Source organism: Mangifera indica, chromosome 7 (assembly GCF_011075055.1).
Source record: "Mangifera indica cultivar Alphonso chromosome 7, CATAS_Mindica_2.1, whole genome shotgun sequence".
NCBI classification, from domain to species: domain Eukaryota; kingdom Viridiplantae; phylum Streptophyta; class Magnoliopsida; order Sapindales; family Anacardiaceae; genus Mangifera; species Mangifera indica.
In genome coordinates this window covers 17,337,271-17,362,555 of record NC_058143.1, presented here as the reverse complement: position 1 = coordinate 17,362,555, position 25,285 = coordinate 17,337,271, and the positions used below count along the sequence as shown (strand labels likewise).

General features: G+C 32.2%; 3 protein-coding genes across 4 annotated transcripts; 1 reads left to right on the top strand and 2 right to left on the bottom strand.

Annotated features, from left to right (window-relative positions):
• Window positions 1-2,291: 2,291 nt before the first annotated feature.
• On the bottom strand, window positions 2,292-8,943 carry LOC123221251 (squamosa promoter-binding-like protein 7). Its single transcript, XM_044644042.1, has 10 exons — window positions 8,330-8,943; window positions 7,726-7,898; window positions 7,359-7,582; window positions 7,187-7,261; window positions 6,975-7,082; window positions 5,750-5,864; window positions 5,353-5,488; window positions 4,765-4,924; window positions 3,073-3,645; window positions 2,292-2,985 (listed from the first exon to the last, which is right to left on the bottom strand). The coding sequence occupies exons 1-10, from the start codon at window positions 8,839-8,841 to the stop codon at window positions 2,707-2,709; spliced, it is 2,355 nt and encodes a 784-aa protein (XP_044499977.1). The 5' UTR covers window positions 8,842-8,943; the 3' UTR covers window positions 2,292-2,706.
• Window positions 8,944-16,750: 7,807 nt separating this feature from the next.
• Window positions 16,751-21,274, top strand: LOC123221012 (serine/arginine-rich SC35-like splicing factor SCL28). The gene is made up of 7 exons (XM_044643672.1): window positions 16,751-17,114; window positions 17,328-17,405; window positions 17,751-17,915; window positions 18,069-18,127; window positions 18,276-18,312; window positions 19,976-20,200; window positions 21,035-21,274. The coding sequence occupies exons 1-6, from the start codon at window positions 16,945-16,947 to the stop codon at window positions 20,190-20,192; spliced, it is 726 nt and encodes a 241-aa protein (XP_044499607.1). The 5' UTR covers window positions 16,751-16,944; the 3' UTR covers window positions 20,193-20,200; window positions 21,035-21,274.
• A 550-nt stretch (window positions 21,275-21,824) lies between these two features.
• LOC123221010 (NADH dehydrogenase [ubiquinone] 1 alpha subcomplex subunit 8-B-like) lies at window positions 21,825-25,164 on the bottom strand. 2 transcript variants are annotated; one of them, XM_044643668.1, is made up of 3 exons: window positions 25,007-25,164; window positions 24,588-24,789; window positions 21,825-22,170 (listed from the first exon to the last, which is right to left on the bottom strand). In XM_044643668.1, exons 2-3 carry the CDS (start codon window positions 24,773-24,775, stop codon window positions 22,038-22,040), a joined length of 321 nt encoding a protein of 106 aa, XP_044499603.1. In that variant the 5' UTR covers window positions 24,776-24,789; window positions 25,007-25,164; the 3' UTR covers window positions 21,825-22,037. The 2 variants fall into 2 exon arrangements, with proteins under 2 accessions (XP_044499603.1, XP_044499605.1); XM_044643670.1 differs by having other exon boundaries at window positions 25,020-25,038.
• Between the last annotated feature and the right edge of the window lie 121 nt (window positions 25,165-25,285).

The window sequence follows — 25,285 nt, the reverse complement described above, 5'->3', positions numbered from 1 at the left end:
ATGTAATGTAAATTAATTAATTTTTTGAAATATTTTTTTTATTATATCAACACCGAATATATAAAATCTCAGAGTTTAGTCTTAATACGATATTTACAAATTTCAAAATCAAAGAGTAGGGCTGGATTCGAGCCGAGCCAGCTCGGGCTCAAGCTCGGCTCGGCTCGGTTCGAGCCCAAAACGAGCCGGGCTCAGCTCGGCTCGATCGAGCTCGAGCCGAGCCCGAGCTGGCTCGGGTTGGCTATTTTTTTAAAAATTTTTTTATACAAAACGGCGTCGTTTTGATTTTTATATATATAAAAACGGTGTCGTTTTGATATAAAAAACGAGCCGAGCCGAGCCGTTATGAAAACGAGCCGAATCCGAGCCGAGCCGAATTCGGCTCGAGCCGAACTCGAGCCGGCCCTCAAAAAGCCAAGCCGAGCCGAGCCCGAGCTGGCTGCGAGCCGAGCTCGGCTCGGCTCGAATCCAGCCCTATCAAAGAGTCTTGAGATTGAAGCTTTTACACTTACCATTCAAAATATTTTTCAAAGGCTTTCGTGTTGAATCCAGTTATCGGCCATCTTTGATTCCAAAATTCAGATGGGTTCAATAGGCAGGCATGGTCAATCCCCGGATTTATTCTGAATTTGTTGAATGACCAAGTCAATTAATATTATTTCAATCAGGTCCCTCCCTTTTTCTGCCGACTTGGCAATATTTCTTGATTAATCAAGTTTTCTGTCAATTTGGCAACTTGGTAGGGTAGGAAAAAGAATCCAATTTCCCTATCAATTAACCAACCAATCATTCAAATTTCAAGTCACGTTTGTTGGTATTAATTAATTTGGTAAGCCAATTATTATCGTTAGCGACAATGCAAGGTGAACAATCTGACTCAGAATCTACGCAGCAAAGTCTAATTCTAACATGTCGTGCCAATATAACCATTTTTTATTTTTTCTTTTCGTATTTTATTTAAACATGTATCTCCTAAAACGTGTACCGCATGTTTTAATGGAAAATTTATATTTAATTATTAAGTAGATAAATTTTGTTTTTAATATTAATTTTAATATTGATTTAATCAATAATTCAATCTAATCATCGATTAATTGGATTGATTGTCTATTAACGTGAATTGATTCTTTCACTAAATTCATGTTCATCCTAAATTTGAAATATTGATTAATACTGGAAGATTAGAAAAGGGGTGTTTCATTTTCTTGCAGGAAAGGATTATTTTTCTCCTACCAAAACATTATATGGTAAATTGTACTAATTGCTTAGAATAAAATTATATGCGTATATATTTTAAATATATAAAATAGATACATTAATAATATATTATTATATAATACTCGTTTATATAAACCCGAGTTAAGTACGAGCCGATCATGAATTTAAATCAAACAGTTAACCAAACACAAATTAGTGTTTCTCTGTACTCGGTGAACCTAAGCTGACAATGAGTGAAACCCACGTAAAAATAAGTCGAAAGCAAACTTTACCGTATTAAAACCTAGTTCGGCTCAAATCCAGCCACATGGAATTTTGGTAGGACTGCAGTTGGTCATGGTTGGAAATGGAGTGCGCCTACGTTTTAAATAAACTGGGAATGCCCCTAACCTCTTGCTAACCCTTTTTTGTGAAAGAATAAAACTATATGCGAAAGATCATTTTCTTTTTTGAAATCTTATCACACCAATTTATATAAATAAATTTGTTAAATTAATTATACATATAATATTACTTTGCGTGAAATAGTTCATTTATGAAAACTAGCTCTGCAATGACATAAAAGCCATTTTCGCCTCCAAAATTTTGAAGCTAGTACTAAAGTTGGCACCACGAGATTCAAGCCAATTGCACCCAGAAAAAAACAATCTGATCATCAAAATTGCAGCAAACAAGATGCAATTTGACAAGATTCAATCTGAATTGCACCAAACCAAGTGCAATATGATAAGATTGTAACTTGGCCGGTGCAATTCAAGCAAAACGCAGGCAAATAATCACAATTGCTTTCAAGGTAAAAATAGAAAATACAAAATATTTTTAAGATAATGGCAATTTATCTATTTGGGGCTGTTTCAGGACACTTCCAAATAATTGTGGTAATAAGAACAAAATTATTATGCCTCAATATAGAAAATACAAAATATTTTAAAGATAACATGGTATTACAAGGTTATATCAGGATAGTAATGAGGGGAGTATGATTCAAAGTCATCAAAGATAATATAAATATGTCCAATAATCTTTAGGCTCACCCTAAAAGCAACAAAGAATATTTTAGAATAATTATACCTAATAATCTTTAGGATCACACTAAGAGCAACATAAATATGCCTCTAATCGCATACAATAGACTAAGTTGAAATCAAAAGCTATTACAACTGCTACAACATATTTATAAGCCAAGAAATCAAATTTGTCATCAAACAGTTTCCTGCTACTGGAAAAATCAGTGTTCATCTTTAGAAATACAGGAAGTTATGTCAAACCCTAATTCTGAGTACAGCCCATGAATCACTTCAACTGAATCAGAATGGAGAACTCAATCTCTAAAATGAAGCCCCCAACTCAATCAGCCTACTCAATAGCACTTTACTGGTGCTTCAGGCAGCTTGATTTTATCTCATCAAATATGGTTTACATTACATATATGCACTGATAAGATAAACAGGTGATAGTAATTGTTTGGTTCGGCTACCTTTTTAATGTCTAAAGACTGCCAAACAAAGATCGGCGTATAGATACTGCAAAATCACTAACCTTATGAGGGTGGAGGAGGACCACACATATTCCAAAACAAACAGCAGTAACTGCGACCACAAATATAGTCGACCGAGAACTTGAGAAGCCACCACATGATTTCCTCCGCCATTCTTTGGCAAGGCTCACATTCATGACAACCTCTGTGCTCAAAAGTGGAACAATTTCGCCCCCAGCATTTGAAGCCACCATTGCTCCAACCTTACCGTTCAGTGCTTTCTCTAAATCCTGTAAATTGCAGAGCATATGATCAACCAAGGCCAGAGCAGTACATGGTGTCAGAAACATTGAATTACATTATTGTAAAGTCCTCACCTGATTGGTAATGGAAACAAGCACATTGCTTGTGGAGCAGCTTTCAGAACAATGACTCTTTTCTGTTACAATGTTTCCAGAGTGAGGAATTACATCTCCATTTTTCTGAAGTTTATGATGAAGAATATCTCTCACGTTATCCATATACACAAGCAGTAGCCTCAAATCAGAGTCACTGGCAACCTTGACCGCTCTGTTCAACTCCATGTTATCCATTAAAATCTTCAAATTTTGTGACACTTTCTCCACAATGGCAGTTGACTCATAGTTTAACAGGAACTTAAACAAAGAATTAAATCTCTGAACTTGTGAAGAGGACATAAACTGTTGAAAGCTTTCTGATGCCGGTATCTTCAATAACCATGCTATGTCTAAAACAAGTTCAGTGAAAGCTGTTTGCCTGAATGTAGAAACCTCACACAAATCAGGAAGAGAACCATTAGCCACGGATGGAGCTCTCTCAGGAAAGTGAAAAGCTTCATATCTATCCTGTAATATCTTCATTTCACAACAAATTTCTTTGTCCCCAATGAGTACAGGTATGAAGTTTGATAAGCCAGACTGATTCTCAACCTACAAAAAGAAAATTTGTGGGGAAAAATTTATGGTTATAAGTCAGACACCATTGTCATGCTCGATAATTCACACTGATTTGAGTAAAAAAATAAATTCTTCATTGCAGAAGAAATGATTCAATTCAAGATGTGATTGTACAAGTAAATTCAGGATGCATACCGAACTGTAAGACCACAACCATCACCATCAAATTAAGGAGGCAGAGATGCAACCAAATCACTCAATGCAAAAAAGTAATCATATGAAAAAAGATTCCATATCAAATCACAAAGTCCATGGAAATCTATATCTAAAAGTAAACCTGAATTTCTTTCCCATACCAAGCTAGAAGTAGTTATCCCTTATTTGATCAGTTTTATAAAGACAGATTGAATAGAAGCATTTATGCGTTGGAAAAGAGGAAGACTTCTGTTTTGTGGGATAAAATTTCAATTTTAACTTTCCGTTGGTATCAAAAAATAGAATAATTTTGAGATTATTTGTATTTTTTTCATTCACTTAATCTGGGATGGAGCTTTAGGTATGTGAAGTTTTCATTGCGGTTTTTTTTTTTTTATTTGTTTATGATTGCCTTTTCTGGGCTTTTTGGAGTACATTATGAATAATTTTCTCTTCTTTTTCGAAGTTTGTCCTTCTTTAGTTGAATGCTTGTTCACTCTTGTGTAGCTCCTTTTATTAATAAAACTTTCATAATTTCTTATCAGAAAAAAATATATGGAACAGATACTAACATGAGACCAAAAGGTACATGATTATGCTAAATAGTGGCAATCCACATCACACTGCTAAAGCATAAAAGCATGCAGAAACTATCAAACAAGCTGTAGATCAATTTAATGCCATAAAATTTCTCCTGAAAAAATAACAAACATGTATGGACAGTATAAACTAGACCTAAGGCTATGCAAATCAGGGCATGACCTTGGATATAACCAGGGCCCCTCTAGAATAATTTCCTGGCTCTGCCACTGGATATAATCTCAGAACGATACAAGTTTAAGTCTGACAACCAGAAGTTGCATAATTTTACATATTTACAAAATCATCCAGCTTCCAAAAACAGTAAAGTTGTTTTTTTTAAATTCTTTTTGTGGTAAGACTTTGTACAATACATACCTCAATAAATGCAGGACCAAAATGATCTGGTTCAGTGTGAGGTACATATATCTTGTACAACTGGTGGTCAAAAGCACGAGGGTTCCCTTCACTTAGACCATGCAAAGATGCAACATGACAGTCATAAGGCAGATACTTTCCAGCAAAAGATATTAAAAACCTGCAATCATGACCATCTCTATAAGGTCTTTATATAGTCCAAGGTTCGTTGACAGAAACAACTGAAGCATAATATAAAACTATGCAGTAAAGATCTAGTCAACCAACTCCAAATCAAGGGAGTTATGATTCAAGACGTTTCATGTGTAGTGCTTAAAGTGTGTGATGACAGACTATTATTACAGATATAGCAAATGTAATACTGTTAGATATTGATAATGGATGACAAAACTCAACATCACCACACCTGTAATGCCCAAAAATTACCAAAGAAAAATTATTTAAGAAATTTGAATAACAAAATAAAGATTGCTAAATTAAGGACATAGTTCAAAACCAAGTAGTTGACAAAACTATGACCAATCAACAAAAATACAACCTAAATGATACCGAAGTGCACACATTTTTTTGAAGATAACAATGCCATACCGAAGTTTGGGTTGAAGCAAATCACTTCCACAAGCAATAAACTCCATGGGCTTGCCAGCCTCAAAAAATGTAGGATGGACATAGTGAAGCCTTGGGGCCTTAACCTCTACATTGACTTTCATCACAGAATTTCCATCTGCATCCATCAAAGGGGATCATAATAAGAAGTTTTAAAATATTTAAGAATTCAAAGTGTGTTCTAATGGAACAATCAGAGACCAGAGGCAGGAAGTAGAATTCTGAGACCATGTGACAAATAAAGAGATGATTCTCTTAGCAATAACAGTAAATCCATAATTGCTATAGACAAGAATTGGAATAACACATTTAAAGGAAGGACAAAAGTAAAAAAGAAGATTGTTATACACATTAGAAATTTTGTGCATTATCATTTTACCTTTAATGTGGAAAATCATGTCATTCAGATGAACAAGGACACTGCCTCTTCCAGATAGCATCCTTCCAGGTGTAACAACAAAGTCATGCAGATATGTTACAGGATCTTCATATAACTGCTTAATGCAAAACAAAGTTGTATCAAACTATGAAACTTTCAGTAAAAACCATTCAACTTCATAAGGTTAACAAGCAAGAAACTAGAAACTTCAACATAAGTAAATAATATGCTCATAAAGATGATGCTCCCAAAAGAACACACAACGATTATAAGAAAATAATATTAAATTGCAACAAAAACACTACATACATATATTCATTTTAAGTTTAGATGAGTGCACTATACATCATAATATCAATACAAAAAGATCCTGTTTGCAAGATGGAGCAAAAGGAAAGTATTTCCTTTTTGCTTATTTAATTCTAAGAAAAGAAAGAGACTGGAAAGATAGTGGAATGCAAAGAAAACTCTTTTGCAAATAATTTCTTCAACCACTTATCTATGTTTCTAGGAAAAATAAAAATTTTAAATGCAGGTCTGGTGGGAAAACATTTTTCTTCAGATTTTCATCTTCCTATCAATTGAAGGAATTTAGAACTTCTTTTGGTTTTCAATTCCTACCAAGCAGATTGGAATATAACCATCAAATTAGAGAATCAATTACATGAAGGGAGATCTTAAGAGCTCCGGAGATAATAGGCTTCATTTTTCCAAAAGAAAAGAACGAGAAAGAACCCTTGTGGTTAGTTTTGTCATTTATTAAAACAAAAACTATACTCAATCTCATGAAGGTACTGCCCCCTTGAACTGCTGAAAACACCTCCTTGTTAACAAGAAGGTTAGTTTCAGATAAAATAGGGCAGTATTTTCCTGAATGATATGGACAGGCATTACCAAATTCAGCACAGCAGATAGAGGAATATTTCTTAATCAATAACAATATAAATGACTTTCTCACTCCTACTATACCCGGAAGATTAAAAAAAAAAAATGATTGATTCATGCCTTTCTTGATTCACTTGTACCCAACAAGGTGATATAAAATATAAGCAACAGGACATTTTACACTTCTGGAGCAAAGTGCCATTCCAATAGATGATAACGAGCATTGCCCAAACTATAAATAAATCAATAAATCATATGACAGAAATATTATGGTCCAGAAGGTTAACTTCATTACAATCCTAAGAGGAGCTGACTGTCAAGCATCTAAACAAACCATTACCTTCACCCACATTATCGTTGGCATGGCAATAAATACAGTCAAGATTGTACATCCAGGGCGAATATACCCTTCCAACTCAAGTGGCATGCTGGCCAACCATTGGAATATCTGCAAATACATATATCCACATGTTAACAATTCCTAATACATACGGTGCAAGAACCTTTATTTTCCTTTCAGTACTAAACTGCATTAATAATTCTTTAAAGTACTTGGTGTCGTAGTCTTCTAGGAAACTCTGCAGGATTCCAATCATATAGCTTGAACGATATTCTACCTGTTGGACACTATAATCATGCACAAATTAGTACATATAAACACAGCTCCTCACATTGGCGAAACTAAGGAGGCAATATTTAAGTACAGCAATCAGCAGAGACCCACCAAGGAGGAATAACCACTCTTATTGTCATCATAGGAAGGCGAGTGCCCTTTAGAGTCATCTTTTCCTCCATCAGTTTGGATTTCACCAGAAGGAGCGAAAGACACTCCACTATCACTGTTAACATTCTGGGAATTAGGTCCTGAGTGAAGAGTGGAAACATGGCCATCTTCAGACTCAAGAAAAGGTTCTTGATCAGTTATCTGGCTACTCAAGCAAATACTATCTGCATTATGATAATTTATATCAGTATGGTATTTTCAAAGGAAGAAAGTATAACCATGTCATTCCTTGATTATTATCAGGAAAAAAAAAATTCCAAAGAAGCGATTATTTGTAACTAGCTGCATAGCTTCGAATTTATATTACCTTTTCCTAATTCACTGTCACAGCCAAGATCTTCACTCTGGGTTGCTCCTGAAGGTTCATTGTCCATAGCAATTTTAGATTCGACAGATTTTCTTCGCCGTAGATTGTTGTGTCTCTCCAATTTTCTCCTGCAACTTCTTTTACCTTCATCAAAATCTGATAATAAATGAAACCTGCAGTATAATTGCCACACAAACATACCATCAAATTAGAAAAGGCTTATCAATCGGTCAATCAACAGTCACCCTCAATAACAGATACAACTCTCATATCACAAAGACACAACTTCACCATCAGCTCCTGATATCGAATTTCAATTCACTCTATAAACATAGCAATGCAACCAATACCAGACTTTCAAAATCAGAAGCCCAAAAAAAATACATAAATTTCAACAAGATCTCTACATATTCACAAATTGCAGAAACTGTCATCAAAATCATAAAATCGTTTGTCTATTTAAACCTAATTGATATTGACTGTAAAAATAATGCAAAGAATTTTTGTTTTAAGTTCAGTTACACCACCAATACATAGCATAGATATAATAAATAACAAAAATAAAGAATATATTAAGCTTAAATAGAAGAAGATTGAACTTTACTTGCCACACTGTTGACAGTATCTCTTGCTTTTACCATCAAGCAAAACGGCACTCGCATTTGCACACCGAAGACAAACCCTATGCCTTCTATGATAACCTTTAAGTTCACTAATATCCACCCCACAACCTGGCACCTGACACCTAGCCTGGCCCGAACCGCTCCGCACCGTCCGCACACGCTTCTTCCCAGGCAGAGTCGCTTCCTCCTCCGCAAGGAACTCGTCAACCTCCGGACACGCGCAAGGGATCCGACCAGCTAAAAAATTTGAGCAAGTCAACCTTGGGTCCCGTTTCCTCACCTTATTCGAAGACAAAACCAGCGGCTCTGGTTGAGGTTCCGGTTCAGGATTTAACTCGATTTGATCGGCGACTACAGGAAGATCGAAGCAATCATCTGTGGCGAAGTCAAGGAGATCACTCCAGTCCCACAGCGCAGAAGTCGACAGCTCCTCCTCCGTCACGTGCGGTTCCATCTCTGGAAATCTCGAGCGTTCAACGGCGTGCGGTTCCATCTCTCTTGGAGTTGAAACTTACGAAAGTAATAATAATATTAACAACAACAAAAAAATAAAGAAAAAAAATGTAAGAGTCGCTTGAAAGTGGGTGAATGGCAGCGGTTGTTAGCCTCGTTAGGTGGTGCTGGGTCCAATTTTCTTAATATTAATTTAAGAAATATTTTATTATTAAAATTAAAATATAAATTTAAAAATAAATTATTTTAATAATTATTATTATTATATTTAATAAAATTCGATAAAAATAAATATATATAAATAATTGTTATATTTAATTAAAGATAATAAAATAACAATAATAATATTTTATTTTATTTTAATATATTTAAGTATAATTATTTTAAAATATTTTTTATATTATTTATTATATTAATAAAAAATTATAGTATATTTATCTTTAAAAAATTAATAAATAAGAATATATTTATAATAAAATGAAGAATATCTTACTAATTTTTTAATATTTAAAATAAAAATAATAATTAAATTATCTAATCTTTATATTATCTACTATATTACTATTGATAATAAAATATTATTAAAATTTTTTATTATTTATAAACTAAAAAAATAATATTAATAAAAAATAAATTATCAAAATATTTTTTAATTTCTCCTGCCCAAATGTCTTTGGGTGTAAATCACATTTTCCCACCCATTCCATTTATAGCTTAAAACATTTTTCACTTTTCCACTCTATTTAATTTTTTAATAAAAATTAAAATAACACATCAATTTACCTGTTTTACCTTTTAAAATTATAATATTATCAAGATTAGTACATTTTTTTAAATATCTTAGATAGGTTAAAAGGCTATTTTCCATCCAAGTTTTAACATAATATGAAACTCATTCATAACATTTCAAAAATCTAAACATTTATTTATAGGTTAAATTTTTTTGGAATTTTTAGTTATGAGTAAAAATAAAATCGTTATTTTACTATTAAACTCTAAAAATTAATATCATTTTCCTTCTTAGATTTTAAAAACTAATACTTCAACTATTTCTCAAAATTTGAAAAGTTAACATTTCACCCCTGGGGTTTGTTTTCTTTCTTTGGCTACTATCATTCTTACGGATAAACAACATTTTCTACTCATCTTCTAGATTCAACTATAAAGGACGATCATCCACCATCACAAAAAATGATATTTATCATTCAAATTTGGATGATGAAAGGTTATTTTTCGTCAGAAAAGATCGGTGGTTAGATTCTCTAAATCACCGAAAATGAAACTTAGAAATGGAAAAAAAGTGAATTTTTTAAAATTTAATTTCACAAAAAAATTATTATTTTTTCAAACCAAGAGAGAAAAATGATATAATTTTTTTTTTTGTTTTAGAATTTAGTAGTAAAATAACGATTTTACTTTTACTTTTAAAAATTTCAAATTTTAGAAAACTACGATGCAAGAAAAAAATAATTTTGTAATATTTTTAATTAATACCAATTTTGTAAAACTATAAATAAATAATTATAATGCACTTTAATTCTAATTAAAATTAAGTTTTACTACAATAAAATAATTTTAAATGTTCTTCATTATATTTAATAACAGAAAATAAAATACATTTTTAACAACATTAATTAAAGGGAAAAGGACTATTTCCCACTCATGTTTTAGGCCTTTCTCAAACTCATATCCACGGGAGATGAAAATCCATTTTTTTTACCCATGACCAAATTATCATCCAATTTCTTAGTTAAGGACAGGGGCAAAATCGATATTTTACCGTTTATATTAAAAAGTTACAAAGTCATTACTTTTCACCCCCCTTAAGTTTTAGAAACTAACATTTCATCTTTAACCAAAGTTTTTAAACTTTGAAAACTAACATTTTCACCCTCAAACCTAGGGTTTTCATATTTTTTAAAACGCAGTCGTCCCCCATAACTTTCAAAAATAGCAGTTTCACCTCCATTCTTCAATTTCATCTTTCGACGTCGTCACCAGCCTCCTCCTTCTCCTGATGCGACGACGGTGGTGTGACGAAGAGATCTTCATCTCCTTGTCGCATGGTGCGACGAAAAGATCTTCATGTCCTCGTCGCACGGTGCGACGAAGAGATAGAGATCTCTTCATTGCACGATGCGACAAAGAGACAGAGATCTCTTCGTCACACGATACGACGAAGAGGTCGCTCCACCCAAAAGATGAAGGACAACACTTCGTTGTCCTTCGTCGCTCGTCGAGTTGTCCTGACACGACGACGAAGTATCGTCCTTGGTCTGCTCTTCCAGATTTAGACGACACTTTATCGTCCAGATCTAGGCAATGAAGGGTCGTTCTTTGTCGTCCTTTGTAGTCGGAGATGCGAAATCGATGGAATGCGTCAGCCGTCGGTGGTGGCCGGAGAATGAAGTAAACCCTAAGGGTGAAATCTAAACTTTTTAAACTTTGAGGATGGGTTTAGTTGTCAGTTTTTAAAACCTGGAGGGGGAAAATGGTGAAATTTTAAAGTTTTAAGGTTTTAAATAGTAAAATATCGATTTTACCCCTGCCCCTAACTGAGAAATTGGACGACAGTTTGGTCATGGGTGGGAAAACTGGATTTTCATCTTTTGTGGGTATGAGTTTGAGATAGACCTAAAACATGGGTGGGAAATAGTACTTTTCCCTTAATTAAGCATTAAAGACGTAGTACACTAGGTTGCGTTGTTCAGAATTGTTTAGCACCCGAAACTCAACCAATATTGGGACCAAAAAGTAAACTAAAAAAAAATATTTAGAAAGGCAGAGTCTCTAATCAATTACATTAATTAAATTATAAATTTTCAAATTTTAATAATTTTACTTTGACGTGAAAAGTTGTAAAAGAGTTATTTTTAATTTTTTAAAAATATTTAATGGTAACTATTTTATTTTTATAACATCAATATTTTAAAAAAAAGTTTAATTTTTAAATAAAAATTGTTATTTATGATTATGGGGTGGATAAGTCGTCTTGGTCAGTTAGGGAAAATGTAATTTATCGTAATTTTTTTAAATGGGGGAAAAAATGAGTTTAAGGTGGCGACATGGAATTCGATTACGCTGCCAGCTACCGGCTGCACGCGTTGGTTTGGTGGGGGTTGCGCGTGGAATTGGCGGGTGAGGGATCTTTGTCAAAACATGATGTTTGAATGGGGTGACGACAGTAAGCCCCCAATAATTGTGGATCTTTTGAAATGTGAAGCGACGCTGTGGGACATTCATCATTGGCGTTTGGATGCGTTATTGCCCAATAATATCGAAATGCTTCATACATAATTTTTTTTAATATAAATAATAATAAATTATTATATAATTAAATAATTAAAAATTGTTATTATTATAAATAATAATATATTATTATATAATTAAATATTAATTTACCTTTTATTTAAAATTATTCAATCATATACAGATAATATTTGCAGTGGCTCGGAATGAAATTATTTTAAAATGCTATAACAATAAAAATGTTTTAAGCATTTTTTGAAAAATAAATTGGGGCTACATCATAACCTTTTAATCATCTTAATTTGAATGGTCATGTCCACCCCAAAGTTTAATATAATGACAGTGTCCCCCTCTATTACTAGTTGATGTTGTCATTAATTATTTTTTTACAGCACAAAGTAGAAATTGTGAAATGCACGAATTATGCGGGATATTAATTAAAATAGGCAAAAAAATTTCCGCTTATACTTTTTTAGGCAAACACACAGTGGTTTTACTTTTATAAGCAAATTTTTTTATAACTCAAAAAATACCCTTCCAGCCCTGTAGCTGTAGGCACTGGAAGGAAGGTGTGGTGCGCGCGGTGCGTGCGGAGTGCGCGCAGTGCGCGCGGTGCGTGAGGAGTGCGAGCAGTACGTGCGGTGCGTGTAGAGTGTGCATACCCTTATATATATATATATATATATATATATAAAACAGAGTGTGGGGGTGCGCACAGTGCGCGCACCCTTTCTTATATATATATATTAAATAATATAATATAATATTTAAAAAATATATTAAATATTATAATATTTAATATAATATATATAAATAATAATAATAATTTTTAAATATATATAATAATATAATATATATTTATTATATTATAATATTATATATAATATATATTTAAAAATTATTATTATTATTATTTATATATATTATATTAAATATTATAATATTTAATATATATTTATTTATTATATTATATTATTTAATATATAATATATATATATATATATATATATATATATATATATATATATAATATATATATATATATATATATATAAAAGAAAGTGTGCATGCAGTTAATTATATATATTATATGAGGGTGCGCGCACTCTGTACGCACTGCACACTGGCACGCACCGCACACCGCACGCACTGCGTACGCACCGCGTGCACCACACCTTCCTTCCAGTGCCTACAGCTACAGGGCTGGGAGGGTATTTTTGGAGTTATAAAAAAATTTGCTTATAAAAGTAAAACTACTGTGTGTTTGCCTAAAAAGGTATAAGCGGAAATTTTTTTACCTATTTTAATTAATATCCCGAATTATGCCACTAAAAGAAATTAATAGTTTAAATAATATTATATGTATAAATTATTATACATTTTTCTTTACAAAATAATGTGGAAATTTAAATATTTATAACCTTCTTAAAATATTAAATTTTGTTTTTATGCAAAACATCAACAAGACATCTATTACAGCCAAGTGATTTAAAGCTGCTATTTTCATGTTTCTTTTTTTTTTTTTTTTTTCCGTAAATGACAAGTGCATAGATTTGAAATTTGTTTTTTTTCAAGAGAGTGATTGTGGTTATGAGTGGATACAAATCGAATCGAACTTAAATATTTTTTAACTCGAGTTTAACTTGAATTTGTTAGCCAATATTAAGGATGATTCAAATTTAGTTCGAATTCGATTTAAGTTTGACTTAAATTTATAGTTTGGATATATAACTTAAATTTGTAATTTATTAACAAAACAACGTCGTTTAATAATTATTTAACATAATTCAAATCAAGTTATAAGTTAAGTTCAAATCAATTCAAGTCATCAATCAAGCTCGCAAGCTAAATCGAATTAAACTCTCTATAACTCGAGTTCAATTTGATTTTAAAATGAATTGAGCCTCTTAACTTCAACTCAACTCATATTTAAAGTAAACAAATTCGAATCAAATCGAGTCGACTTTTGAGTCTGAACTAACTTAGTTAAGGTCTAGCCCTAATTATGAGTTCAATCACTATGTCTCAAAGTTTACTTATTCAATTAACATAGGTGGAGTTTCTTGGCTAATTTTTTTTTTTATTGATAAACAAATTAATGAGTTTTGAGTGGATTTGTGATTTTAAATAGATTTGATTGGGTGTAAAAAAAAATAGTAATATTATATATACATACTTTTGATACATAATTAGTGTATATAGATGATGTGTTATCATATGATTGGATGTCATTTTATCTTTAATTTAAAATTATTCAATCACATGGTATCACATCATCTATATATATAAATTGTATACTAAAAATATATACATATAGTTTTATTGAAATTGTACACTGTTAACAAATATTTATAGCAAAACCCTTTTGCATCTAATAGCATAACATAAGCACTTCTCATTTCAAGGATCATTATATTCACTTCATTTTGTTTCCATTTTGTTGGATCATTAAGTAATTAGTATTTAATTATTGTGTGTTTAATATAAAATTATTAATATACTTGAATGGTTAATCTAACAATATGATTAAATAATAATATATCGATAAAACAAACTTTAATAATACTACATTCGTGATCATTTATTTGGATAACTATTTATTAATGGCTACACAAGGGTTTTGTACATTTTCAAGGCCAAAGGACTATTTTCCACCCCAGGTATGTTATTTATCCAAAATTTTCCCTATTAACTTTAAAAATCTTATTTATCCATCAATTGACGGTTAAAATTAACGATTTTAAAGGTAAAATCATTATTTTATCTGTATTATTAAAAATAAATCTAAATTTGATTTTGTTTTCTCTCTAAACCTTAAAAACTAATAATATCATCCTAACCCAAGTTTTAAAAAACAATATTTCCCCCTTAAGGTTTCTAATTTTCATATTCAATTTTTTGACGTCATTTCTTTCTCTCCGATGACCTTTAGGCGATGCCTCTTCCTTTTTATCGACGACCACTCCCAGGAGAGCCACCAGAAAGAGACCCCATTAGAGAGGAAAAGACATCGCCTGAAGGTTATCGGAGAGGAAGAAACAACACTGAAAAATTGAATCTGAAAATTGGAAACCCTACGAGGAAAATGTTGTTTTTTAAAACTTGGGTTGAAGTGAAATGATTAGTTTTTATGGTTGAGAGGGGGGGGGGGGGAATGATATAACTAACAAATTCAGTTAATTTTAACAGTCTGTGGGTGGGTAAATGAGATTTTCAAAGTTCATGGGGGGAAACTTGAAAAATGTGCATATTTTGGGTGGGAAATAGTCCTTTGGCCAATTTTCAAAGGTCTAGTGTTAAGACATTGTTAGTTGAGGTTAATCATTGATATTAAAACTAAACATTAACGATTTATTTAAATAAAACCAAATTGGCCAATTGTTAATTTTGAAATTAGACATTAACGACCAAATTAGGTGGTTGAGCTTCGACGATTCATATGAAATTGGCTAAACATCATATTAAATATTGTCGGAATTTGGTTAAATCTAGCTAAAACATCATAATCTACTAAAATTGTGCCAATACTGTAAACAAAAAATGGTTGAATTGGATCGACACTCCCTTTTGGTTAACCCTCTAGATATACTTTTTTCGGCCTAATCCGATTGACACCCCTTTTTGACCAATATTTTTCTTCATATATTAGCCATATTTTCTTGCTGGAACTTGAAAAATCTTTGTCTTCTAATCAAAGTCTATTGATTAAACCAAAAACACAATGATTAAAACTTGAACATTCTTCAAACCACTAATCTGACGGTTTGGATTAACTTAGATGATTCAATCTACAAACTAATAGTTAAATAATGTTGACTTAAATTGGAAAATACAATTAGGACAAAACCATAGCATGAATATGATGACTGGTAGATTTATATAAAAATCAAATGAAAATTTTAAATAAGGTCGAAAATAATAAAATTATATATACATATTTTTAGTATATAATTTAAATATATAGATGATGTATCATCATGTGATTGAATAATTTTAAATTAAAGATAAAATAATATTAAATCATATAGTACTATATCATATATATACTATTATGTATAAAAAATATATGTCCATATAACATTCGTCATCGAAAAAGTGTGTTTTGATTGTAAATAAATGTCAACTTTTAATTCTTATCCTTTAAATACTTTAAGGGGGCATTTGGTTGAGGGAAATTAAACATTATTCTGTTAATATATTTTTTATTATTTATATTATTTTGTTTTATTTATATGTAATAAAAGATTCTGATAATTTTTTATTATCAATGATGATATAACAGGTAATATGTAAAATAATTTAATTATCATTTTCATTTGAGATATTAAAAGATTATTAATATAATTTTGATTTTATTAAAATGATATATTTATTTATTAATTTTTTTAATAGTAAAAATAATTTTATTTTCAATTAATATAAAAAATAATATGAAAAAATATTTTAAAATAATTATATTCAAATACATTTAAATAAAATAATATATTAATATTTTTTATTAATTTTAATCCAATACAATAATTATTTATATATATCAATTTTTAATAAATATAATAATAATTTATATTTAATAATTTTTAAAATAATTTATTTTTAAAATAATTTTTTAATTTTTTAAATAAAGTATATCAAAATCAAACAAACACCCCTCAAACCGGAACCTTTAGTAAGATTTTTACCTTAAATTGCTTTTGAAAACGGGTGTACACAAAATGCTGCTAAATTGGTAATTACTAGGAGTCAGTGACAGTGAGGCTGGCAATATTGCTTTACCTGTCCCTTCTTCGGCGTTACTTCTCTCTCCCTCCAAAATTTCGAAAAATCCCTCACTCTTTCTCTCCTTTAGGGTTAGGGTTTTTAGATTTTTGTTGTTTTTTCCCAAATTGAAGTGGTTATGGCTGGGTACAGGAGTCGTAGCCGGAGCTACAGCCCCCGCCGCCGTAGTAGGAGCCCTCGTGCACGTGGTAGAAGGCGCTACGACGATGAGCCGCGTAGGTCTTACGGCGACCGCCGCTCACCTGCTCCTTCGGGTTTGCTTGTGCGCAACCTCCCTCTCGACGCCAGGTCTCTATAAGCTCTTTTAGTTCGGATGTTATCAACTCTGCCTAACTTTTTGTTTGTTAATTTGTGATTTTATGTTATTGGTTAATTGTTGAATTATGTCAAAGTTTTTTGAATCTAATACGTAAAAGAAGACGAGGAAAATGCTTTGCGAGCTGTTAGTGGGAATCTACATGTTTTTTGTTAAGTAGTTCATAGTTTCATTTTACCGTGCAGGCCGGAGGATCTTAGGATTCCGTTTGAGAGATACGGTCCAGTGAAGGATGTGTATCTTCCTAAAAATTACTATACTGGGTATGCTTTAGCTTTTGTTGCTCGTTGACGTTTGTTTCAGATTTTGGATTTTGTGTTATGTTTTATTTTGCATATTACTCTAGTGCTTCTAAATATTCGTTATGAAAATCATGAAGTAATTCTTTTATTGATTTTGCACTAGAAAGGCTGATAACAGCTGGTCACTGCTTTAGAAGTCCTTCAAATGATAGAACATATATATATATAGTTTCTTTGATTATTTATTATTTGAAAAAATAGTTCATTCAAATGTTTTTTTTCATCTTTAATAGTCAATCATTTGATTTTAAGTGTTCATAATGTATTTGAATTCATGTTGTTGCATTGTGTGCATTGAATTCACAGGGAGCCACGAGGTTTTGGATTTGTGAAGTTCCGCTATGGAGAAGATGCAGCTGAAGCAAAGCAACGGTTGAATCACACTCTCATTGGTGGACGGGAGATAAAAATTGTCTTTGCTGAGGAGAATAGGAAAACTCCTCAAGAGATGCGTATGAGTTCCCGTGTAAGGTATGACTGAAGAAAGTGCTTGTCTTTGTTTTCCTTTTTGAACTCTACCTTTCAACTATCTAAACCTGCCTGAAGAAAATTTGATCGCATCAAGTTATTATTTATTCCAATTTTTTTTTTCCATATTTTCCTTTTATTCTTCTTTTAAAATAGTCGACATGGAGGAAGCCATAGGAGGACACCACCGAGGTCCCCAAGACGCCGATATCATTGTAAGTTTAACTTTTTTTGCTTGTTTGAACTTTTTGAGACAATCAAGTTCAAGCTTGTCTTGTTTCATATTTGAAACTGTTCATGACAGTGACAGACTTTTTTACTACTGATTTTTGTGCTAAACCATTGTTTATGTCTTGTTTCCAGCTTACTCTCATTCACCTTCACCAAGGCATAGCTCAAGGTATTGAATTTATCTATGTGAAGACTTAAGAGTTTTAACCTCTACATCTAATGCATAGATATGGATTCTTATTATTATTATTATTATTTTTATGTAAAATGACTGATCAACTGGTTTCATTCATTCTTTGTTGGGATCATACACTATAAACATCATCAGACATCTTGTGGGGTTTTTATTAATTGTTTGGGATACTACTGCTTTAATGTGCAAAAAAATGTCTTTTGTATTGAATGTCAACCTTGGCGGATGATGAGAGTGGCATATCAATCATGGCTTATGTTTTCGTATACTTACTTTTCTTACAGCTAGCAATGATGATATTGATACTTCTTTCTAGCTGGAAAGAAGTGATTGGTCTTGGAATATTTTGTTTATTTCACTCTCCTTGTTAATTGTGTTACGTTACTTTATGACTGATGTTGATTTGTTAGTGGTGCTAAATCCATCAAATTTTTATGACAGTTGTCATTATTAAGCGTATATACTTCAGTGGCATATTGGGTTAGTGATTTCCAAGCAAATGAGGAATTAATTTTGGCTTTGAAATTGAAACCTTTCCTTCTTGGTAGAAGATTGGGGAATCCTGTCGGTTTAGCACTAATGATAATAATCTAATTACATCCAAGCCTTCTACATGATGACCTTCCTTATGACTGTTTGAAAATATTGTGAAGGTTTTTCTCCCCTTAGAGTAAATGTCTTGTGTTATGATGAATATGAATAATATTTGCTGGTGACCTTGTTTATGCAGATAGTAGAGTGAAAAGGGAGACTTTAAAGGCTCTGGATTTTAGAGATTAAAAGAGAAAGATCATAAAGTCATGGAAAACATCATAAGATTATCCATATCACACCTTCACCAACTATTGTCTACCAGTTGCATGGGCTTTTTCTTATTCTTTGACCTTTGGTTAGTGAGGGTTGCTACTAGTGAATGAACTGGCTAGCTAAACTTGGTGTGAGAAATGATTAGTATCACATGTGTACCTTATCTGTTTCTTTTTCATATAAGCCAAGTGTTTTATAATAAGAAATTGTTAAGTTTGATGTCTTGTTTTGCATATACTATCCAGTTAAGAAAGAATATAGGAAGAGCATATAGTTGGCCAAAGAAAGAAACCATCTTCAAAGAGGGAAGCTATTCAAATGTTTTACCAGTAGAAAGATGTGATGGCTTTGTCCAGGAAAAAACATAATTTGAGGTTTTAGAAAGCTGTGGCAAAGAAGCTATGAAGTTTTCCGATGCTGATCAATCAGTACAACATAATAGAGCCTAACTCTCAGTGTCTGGATCCAAGTGTTATATATTTGTTCTGAAACAATGGAAAAGGTAAAAGTCATATTTTGATCAATTAGATTTGAATGAGGATGTGACTAGAAAACTTTCTCATCTTAAAACAGGTTATCTCTACCAATTTTGATTATCTATTGTGTTGTGCTGAATTTGCTTTCATTCTGAAGTCTTATAGATCTTAGACATTGGGAGAGGCTTAATTATTGTGGCAAATATAAATGCATTTTTTTATATTCATTGTGGATATATCTTATGTTGTCTTATAAATTATTTTGTCATTATTTTTTAGTCTATAAAATTGCCATACATGTATTCATTTTAAATATATCTGATGGGTGTGACAGTCTTCTCTTGCCACTGAAACAGGGATCATCGGGATAGGGATGATTATCGCTCCCCAAGGCGATCTAGATCTGTCTCACGGTCCCCTTCACCACGTGATTATAGAGACTACAGGACTAACCGGAGGTACCCAAGTCCAAGGGAGAATGGCCGGAGTCTTCATGATGAGAGGAATTATGCTCCTAGCCGGTCAATGAGTCCTAGGGGTAATAGTCACAGTCCTTCAAGGTCTCATTCATGATTCTACAGGTAGTTGCGACTCTTAATTCCTATTTTTTATTGAATGGATGCATGTAATCTCCAAATGTTAACAATTTTTAACTTCTCAACTTTGGGGTTACTGATGACTTAATCGGAACTTAAGGGTGATGTTATTCTTAAGCAGATGTTCTGAATCTAAAGAGTTCAGAAACTGTGTTAAGGCTATATGCATTCTTGGGTTGTTGTGTGAGATTTAAGTTGAGTGTTTGGGGTATATTTAGGTCTTGTCTTCATATTTATTTTAGATGAAAGAGATATGGTGCATTGGTTCATATTGGCAAGCAGAATTCCCTGGAGCCTTGTGTACTGATGATGTTGGAATGGAACTTATCTAATTTGTTTACCTAAATATGTTTGGTATGCACTAAAAAGCGTGCAGAGTTCTATACATGCCCCAATCAAGGTGATATGGTGCTGGAACATGGATTCTGTTGTTTCATATCCTAAATAAAAAATGTATGAAATTTTGACATTTAGTTGTCAAATGGAGATTGGTTGAATTATGGGTCCTGTTGCGATATGCTCACTAATAAATTGAATAGCTTATGGCTTTAGAAATAGAATCTAGGCTGAAATAAAATAAATAACTTGCCATGGGAATGCCTAACTTTATGGTAGGAGATATTGATTTCTCTAACAGAATTGTAACGACGCTAGGCTAGAAAAAGATGTTTGAGGTTCTCAGGGATGGAAGTTAAATTTATTGTCCTTGATTGTAACTTAATATCTTTCAGTTGGAATCTCTTTTAGTTTCTTTCATCTATTTTGAATTCATTACATGTGGCCAGTAAAATGATTCTGCATATTTCTTTTTCCATGCAGTCCTCACTTATAGCTGATCAAGTTTTGATTCCTGATTCGAGGTGCTGTTCGAGTAGGTGCTGGGTGAAAGAGCACTACAAAGCATTACTTTAGCCGGATGAATATGTTTAATTAAAACTCTAGGGTTATTGGTGTATGACTTATGACTGATGTTGCTACTTGGTGCTCATGTTTGGTGCTTTAATCATCTTATATTGCTAGACTAGTCAATTAGTGTTTATTATCAATGTTATAGCTAAATCCGTGTGATTTCCTCCACCAGGTCGCCGGTTTTGTCTATTACTGGCTGACCTCGACCTTATGAGCTCATTAGATTTCGAGATATGGGTTTTAAGTTTAGTAGAAAAATATTGATTTCTCTGACTCGGCTCAAAAAAAAAAAAAAGGGTTGGGCATTGACAATTCAGTTGATAACAAAAAAAAAAGCCCTAGAATATGTAGTAATTGTAGGTTGGCAATCTAGTATAAATGAATTTAATGCAGAATTGAATGAATAAAATAATAATTTATCAGCTGTGGTGATAGTTTATAATTGGGTTATATGAGTGTTTATTCTTATTTAATTAGATGATGCAATATATCAATGCCAGATTTGTAAGCTTGATTGCAGAAACTGACACCAAACACAAGAACAAACTTGGGTTAAATTTTTCACCCAAGAAAAGAACCCGAGTCTAAATGCTTCTGCAGTCTGAAGTCGAACAATCCTTCAATCTTTTTTCATTTTAATGTGTGTTTATTTTATTTTTTTGTTAGCTATGAAGTTAATGTTTAATTATGGGGCCAATCATTCCAACTCTAACCGATGCAGTCATCGATTATGGTAATAGAGGGTAGAGTCTTCTTTTGAATCAGAAGCATTTCCAACAAATGATCTCAACCACACAAAATGGGTGAAAATTCATGGTGTAAAGCAAGATAAAAATGTTGGCAACACAGTATTTGCTCTTTGCCAGGTGATCTAACTTATTCTGAGCGCAATATCACAAGTATCTTCCGCCAATCATTCCAATGGACATGCCTTCTCAAATGCTTGCTGCTCCTTGCGACATAAATCAAACTCATTTGTATGGTAATACATACAACCAGCATAATCATCCATCTGCTTTGTGCACCTCTGGTGAAGGTCTTTTAGCCTGCAGGGTAAACATCTCAACTTTAGAAATCAACCAATCTGAAATACTTCCGCATTTGAGTGATACTTTTTTGGTTCTTTGAAGTTCCTGCTGGTTTCTATTGATAACATACAACCAGGAAAATTTATTCAACTCATTGATACTATCTTTAAGGTGACCTGTAAATCATAAAGTACTCATGTAGAGTGTCCGAAAATGAACCAGATGATATTCAGAATACAGATTAGGGTACAGAGAAGACAAAGCTGATGACAAAAAGATTAGCATTGACTAAAAATGAGAAACAAAACGTCAAAATGTGAAAAGTAAAATTATGAGCACTAACAATGAGTACTAATTTTTGTACTAACAATCATCCTCTCACATGGTGACGCGTCATTGGAAGTACACAAATTAGTATTCATTATTAGTGCGCATAGTTTTATTGAAAGTTAAAACAAACATGATAAATTTTATAGCTAGGTACTTATGCCAACAAGATTTTTGACCAGAAATATATCCTATGGGGCTACAACCTACCGTATATAGAGCAGGAGAGAGCAAGTTGTGGGAGGCAATATATAGAGAAGAGTAGTGTGCAATACAAGAAGTTTCCAATATAGTTTTTTAGGGGTATGTATACAAGTATTGAAATTTTTGATAATCATTATAGGTTTTCTCAACCGGTAGGGGGATTATCATTAAATAGCCATTCAAGTTGCAATAAAGCTAAGATATTTCCTTGCCATGGGGACTTAACAATTGTCACAGGAAGAATGATTGAAGGAGGTTAAGATACATCTGGAAGACAGTCTTAAATCAACTCCAGTGAAGAGAAGAAACTGAAAAACTTCATGAAGTTATTCACTGAATTAAGAATTTCAAACTATGAATGAATGATTAAATTGCAGCTAGGTTGTTTGACATCTAGATGAAAAGAGAAAAGACTTGATAATACAAAATATTCTCTATTATACAAGCCTCAATAATGTTTCAAAATATGAATGAATTAAAAAATTGCAGTTAGGAGGTTATTTTAACTGGACTAATGAGTATAAATTATTATCTTAATTTGACTCTCAGTTCGATTCACAACCCAAATCAAGTAGTTAATTAGCTCAATTTGTTTACCACAACAAAATCAGTTCAATTTTGGGACAATAAAATTAAGTTTACTCTTAGTTCCAATCCAAAAATGGGTTATCTTAACTTTATACTTTTGGTATGTCCATCAAAACTCCATCATTACTTTAAGAAATTAATAAAATAGGTATTTAAAATTTAGATCTTACTTTCAAAGGCAGATTCATATCAAGTATAGAGTTAGATGCTTTTCCTAAGATCGTTAAGATTAAACATACATATAATTTATGTATTAAAGTTACATGAACATATATGTATTGAATCTAACAAATTTCAAAGGCACTGTAACACTTAACTTGGAGAGATTAAATTTGAAATATGCTAATTTATGGTGTTAGAATTCTGACAGTGTCTTTATTAACTACTGAGTTCCGTTATAATACTTCCCTATCATAGATTGGCAAAAAGTTGTTGAATATGAACTGATGAGCTTAATCTTAATACTACTTCAAGCTAATGCTTCTCTAAAAGTCACATGCCCCCGGGTAGAACTAGAAAACATAACAAAAAATGAAAAAGAAAAAAAGACTTGAGATTGCATATAGAAAACAAAATTGACACAGTTAATGAACTGACTATATGGACCAATATCTCTTTAAGCTCATATGCTCCTGCATTAGGTGGTTCTTCTTTTCGCTTAGTTTCAGAATTACCTATAGTCAGTTTGTAACTTTAATGCAGTTTGTATAACATCAGCATGACTATATGGACCAATAGTTTCAGAATGACTATATGGACCAATATATACAGTCTGAAACTGTATATGTAGTTTCAGAATTACATATACAGTTTGTATAACATCTCAATTTAAGATAATGTTTCCTGTAAGAAAATAAAACTAATCCTTGTTTCTGGTTCATGCATATGTTCATGTTTTCATATTTATATTTTTTCATAGAATGTTGTAAATAACTATTAATCAACACAACCCTTTTAACCCAAAAACAGAAAAAAAAAAAAAGAACTTTCATTATTGTCCATTCTTGCATCCTACTGCATGTTTCAAAATGAATCAACACGAACAAAACGTACCAAGGATGCAAATGAAACCAGTCGAATCTAAATGAAACCAGACTTTATTTATTTGTTTGACAGGAGACACTAAATTGACTTGTACTTCAAATGCATAACACTATATAACCTGCTTTAACCAAAGAATGAAACTTTTTAGTCACAATACTAGAATTTCTCCAACATCAAACCAGAGAATCTTTCAATTCCAATCACTTCATAAAAAATAAACCTTCAGTTCGACAAAAACAAAAAAAACTCATAATGATCAGAGAAACACTTACAAGCCAAGGACACAAGTAGTAACTTGTCGACCTTTATCGAGACATTTCTCAGGATTGGGATCCCTCTTCTTGCATTTCAAAAACTCAACATTCTCCAGCTGGCATCTCGTCCCAATGTGCTTAGACACTGCCATTAGCACCGCCGACGTTGCGATCGGTTCTCCCGCCGCATCCACCACGCTTGCCATCTCTAATTGATCTTCTGCACCCAGCAAAAACATAAATAAAAATCCAAAATTTTTAATTCCATTACGTTTGGTTACCAAGAAAACGAAAGACCAGAAACATATTGGATGAAATGTTAAATTTTAACCTAATCAATTCACTAATTCAACGTTTACCAGTAATTAAAGAGAGAAATTAATGGTTTGAGACTAAAAAATAAGTAAAATATTGATATTTCTTTCTATTTTTCTTACCTTTTCTCTTTACCTGAATAAATTCCTTTCAATACTGAAAACTAAGAGAAATGAAAGAGATACAGGGAGATGAGCTTTAGGACGCTGCAGCTCGATGCTAACATGCGCTGATGCTTTGAGGCTAACATGAGCAATATCGAAATTGAAAAAAATAAAAAAGGATATTTCGGTCATTTTGTTTATTTTCACAAGGTTTTTGTCTTTAGGGTTTCTTTTTTATTCTCGGCATCGTCATTGCGTTTCACTTCTCAGTTTCACTAACACTCTGATCTCCATAAG

Excerpts from the sequence above, each read along its gene's own strand:
- LOC123221251 (XM_044644042.1), bottom strand. The coding sequence starts at position 8,841 with ATGGAACCGCACGCCGTTGAACGCTCGAGATTTCCAGAGATGGAACCG. Across the intron at positions 7,083-7,186 it reads CTAGAAGACTACGACACCAA|ATATTCCAATGGTTGGCCAG; the intron begins GTACTTTAAAGA and ends ATGTATTTGCAG. Across the intron at positions 3,646-4,764 it reads TTGGTCCTGCATTTATTGAG|GTTGAGAATCAGTCTGGCTT; the intron begins GTATGTATTGTA and ends TTCTTTTTGTAG.
- LOC123221012 (XM_044643672.1), top strand. The coding sequence starts at position 16,945 with ATGGCTGGGTACAGGAGTCGTAGCCGGAGCTACAGCCCCCGCCGCCGT. Across the intron at positions 17,115-17,327 it reads AACCTCCCTCTCGACGCCAG|GCCGGAGGATCTTAGGATTC; the intron begins GTCTCTATAAGC and ends TTTACCGTGCAG. Across the intron at positions 18,128-18,275 it reads CCCAAGACGCCGATATCATT|CTTACTCTCATTCACCTTCA; the intron begins GTAAGTTTAACT and ends TCTTGTTTCCAG.
- LOC123221010 (XM_044643668.1), bottom strand. The coding sequence starts at position 24,775 with ATGGCAAGCGTGGTGGATGCGGCGGGAGAACCGATCGCAACGTCGGCG. Across the intron at positions 22,171-24,587 it reads ACTACTTGTGTCCTTGGCTT|GCTAAAAGACCTTCACCAGA; the intron begins GTAAGTGTTTCT and ends TTTACCCTGCAG.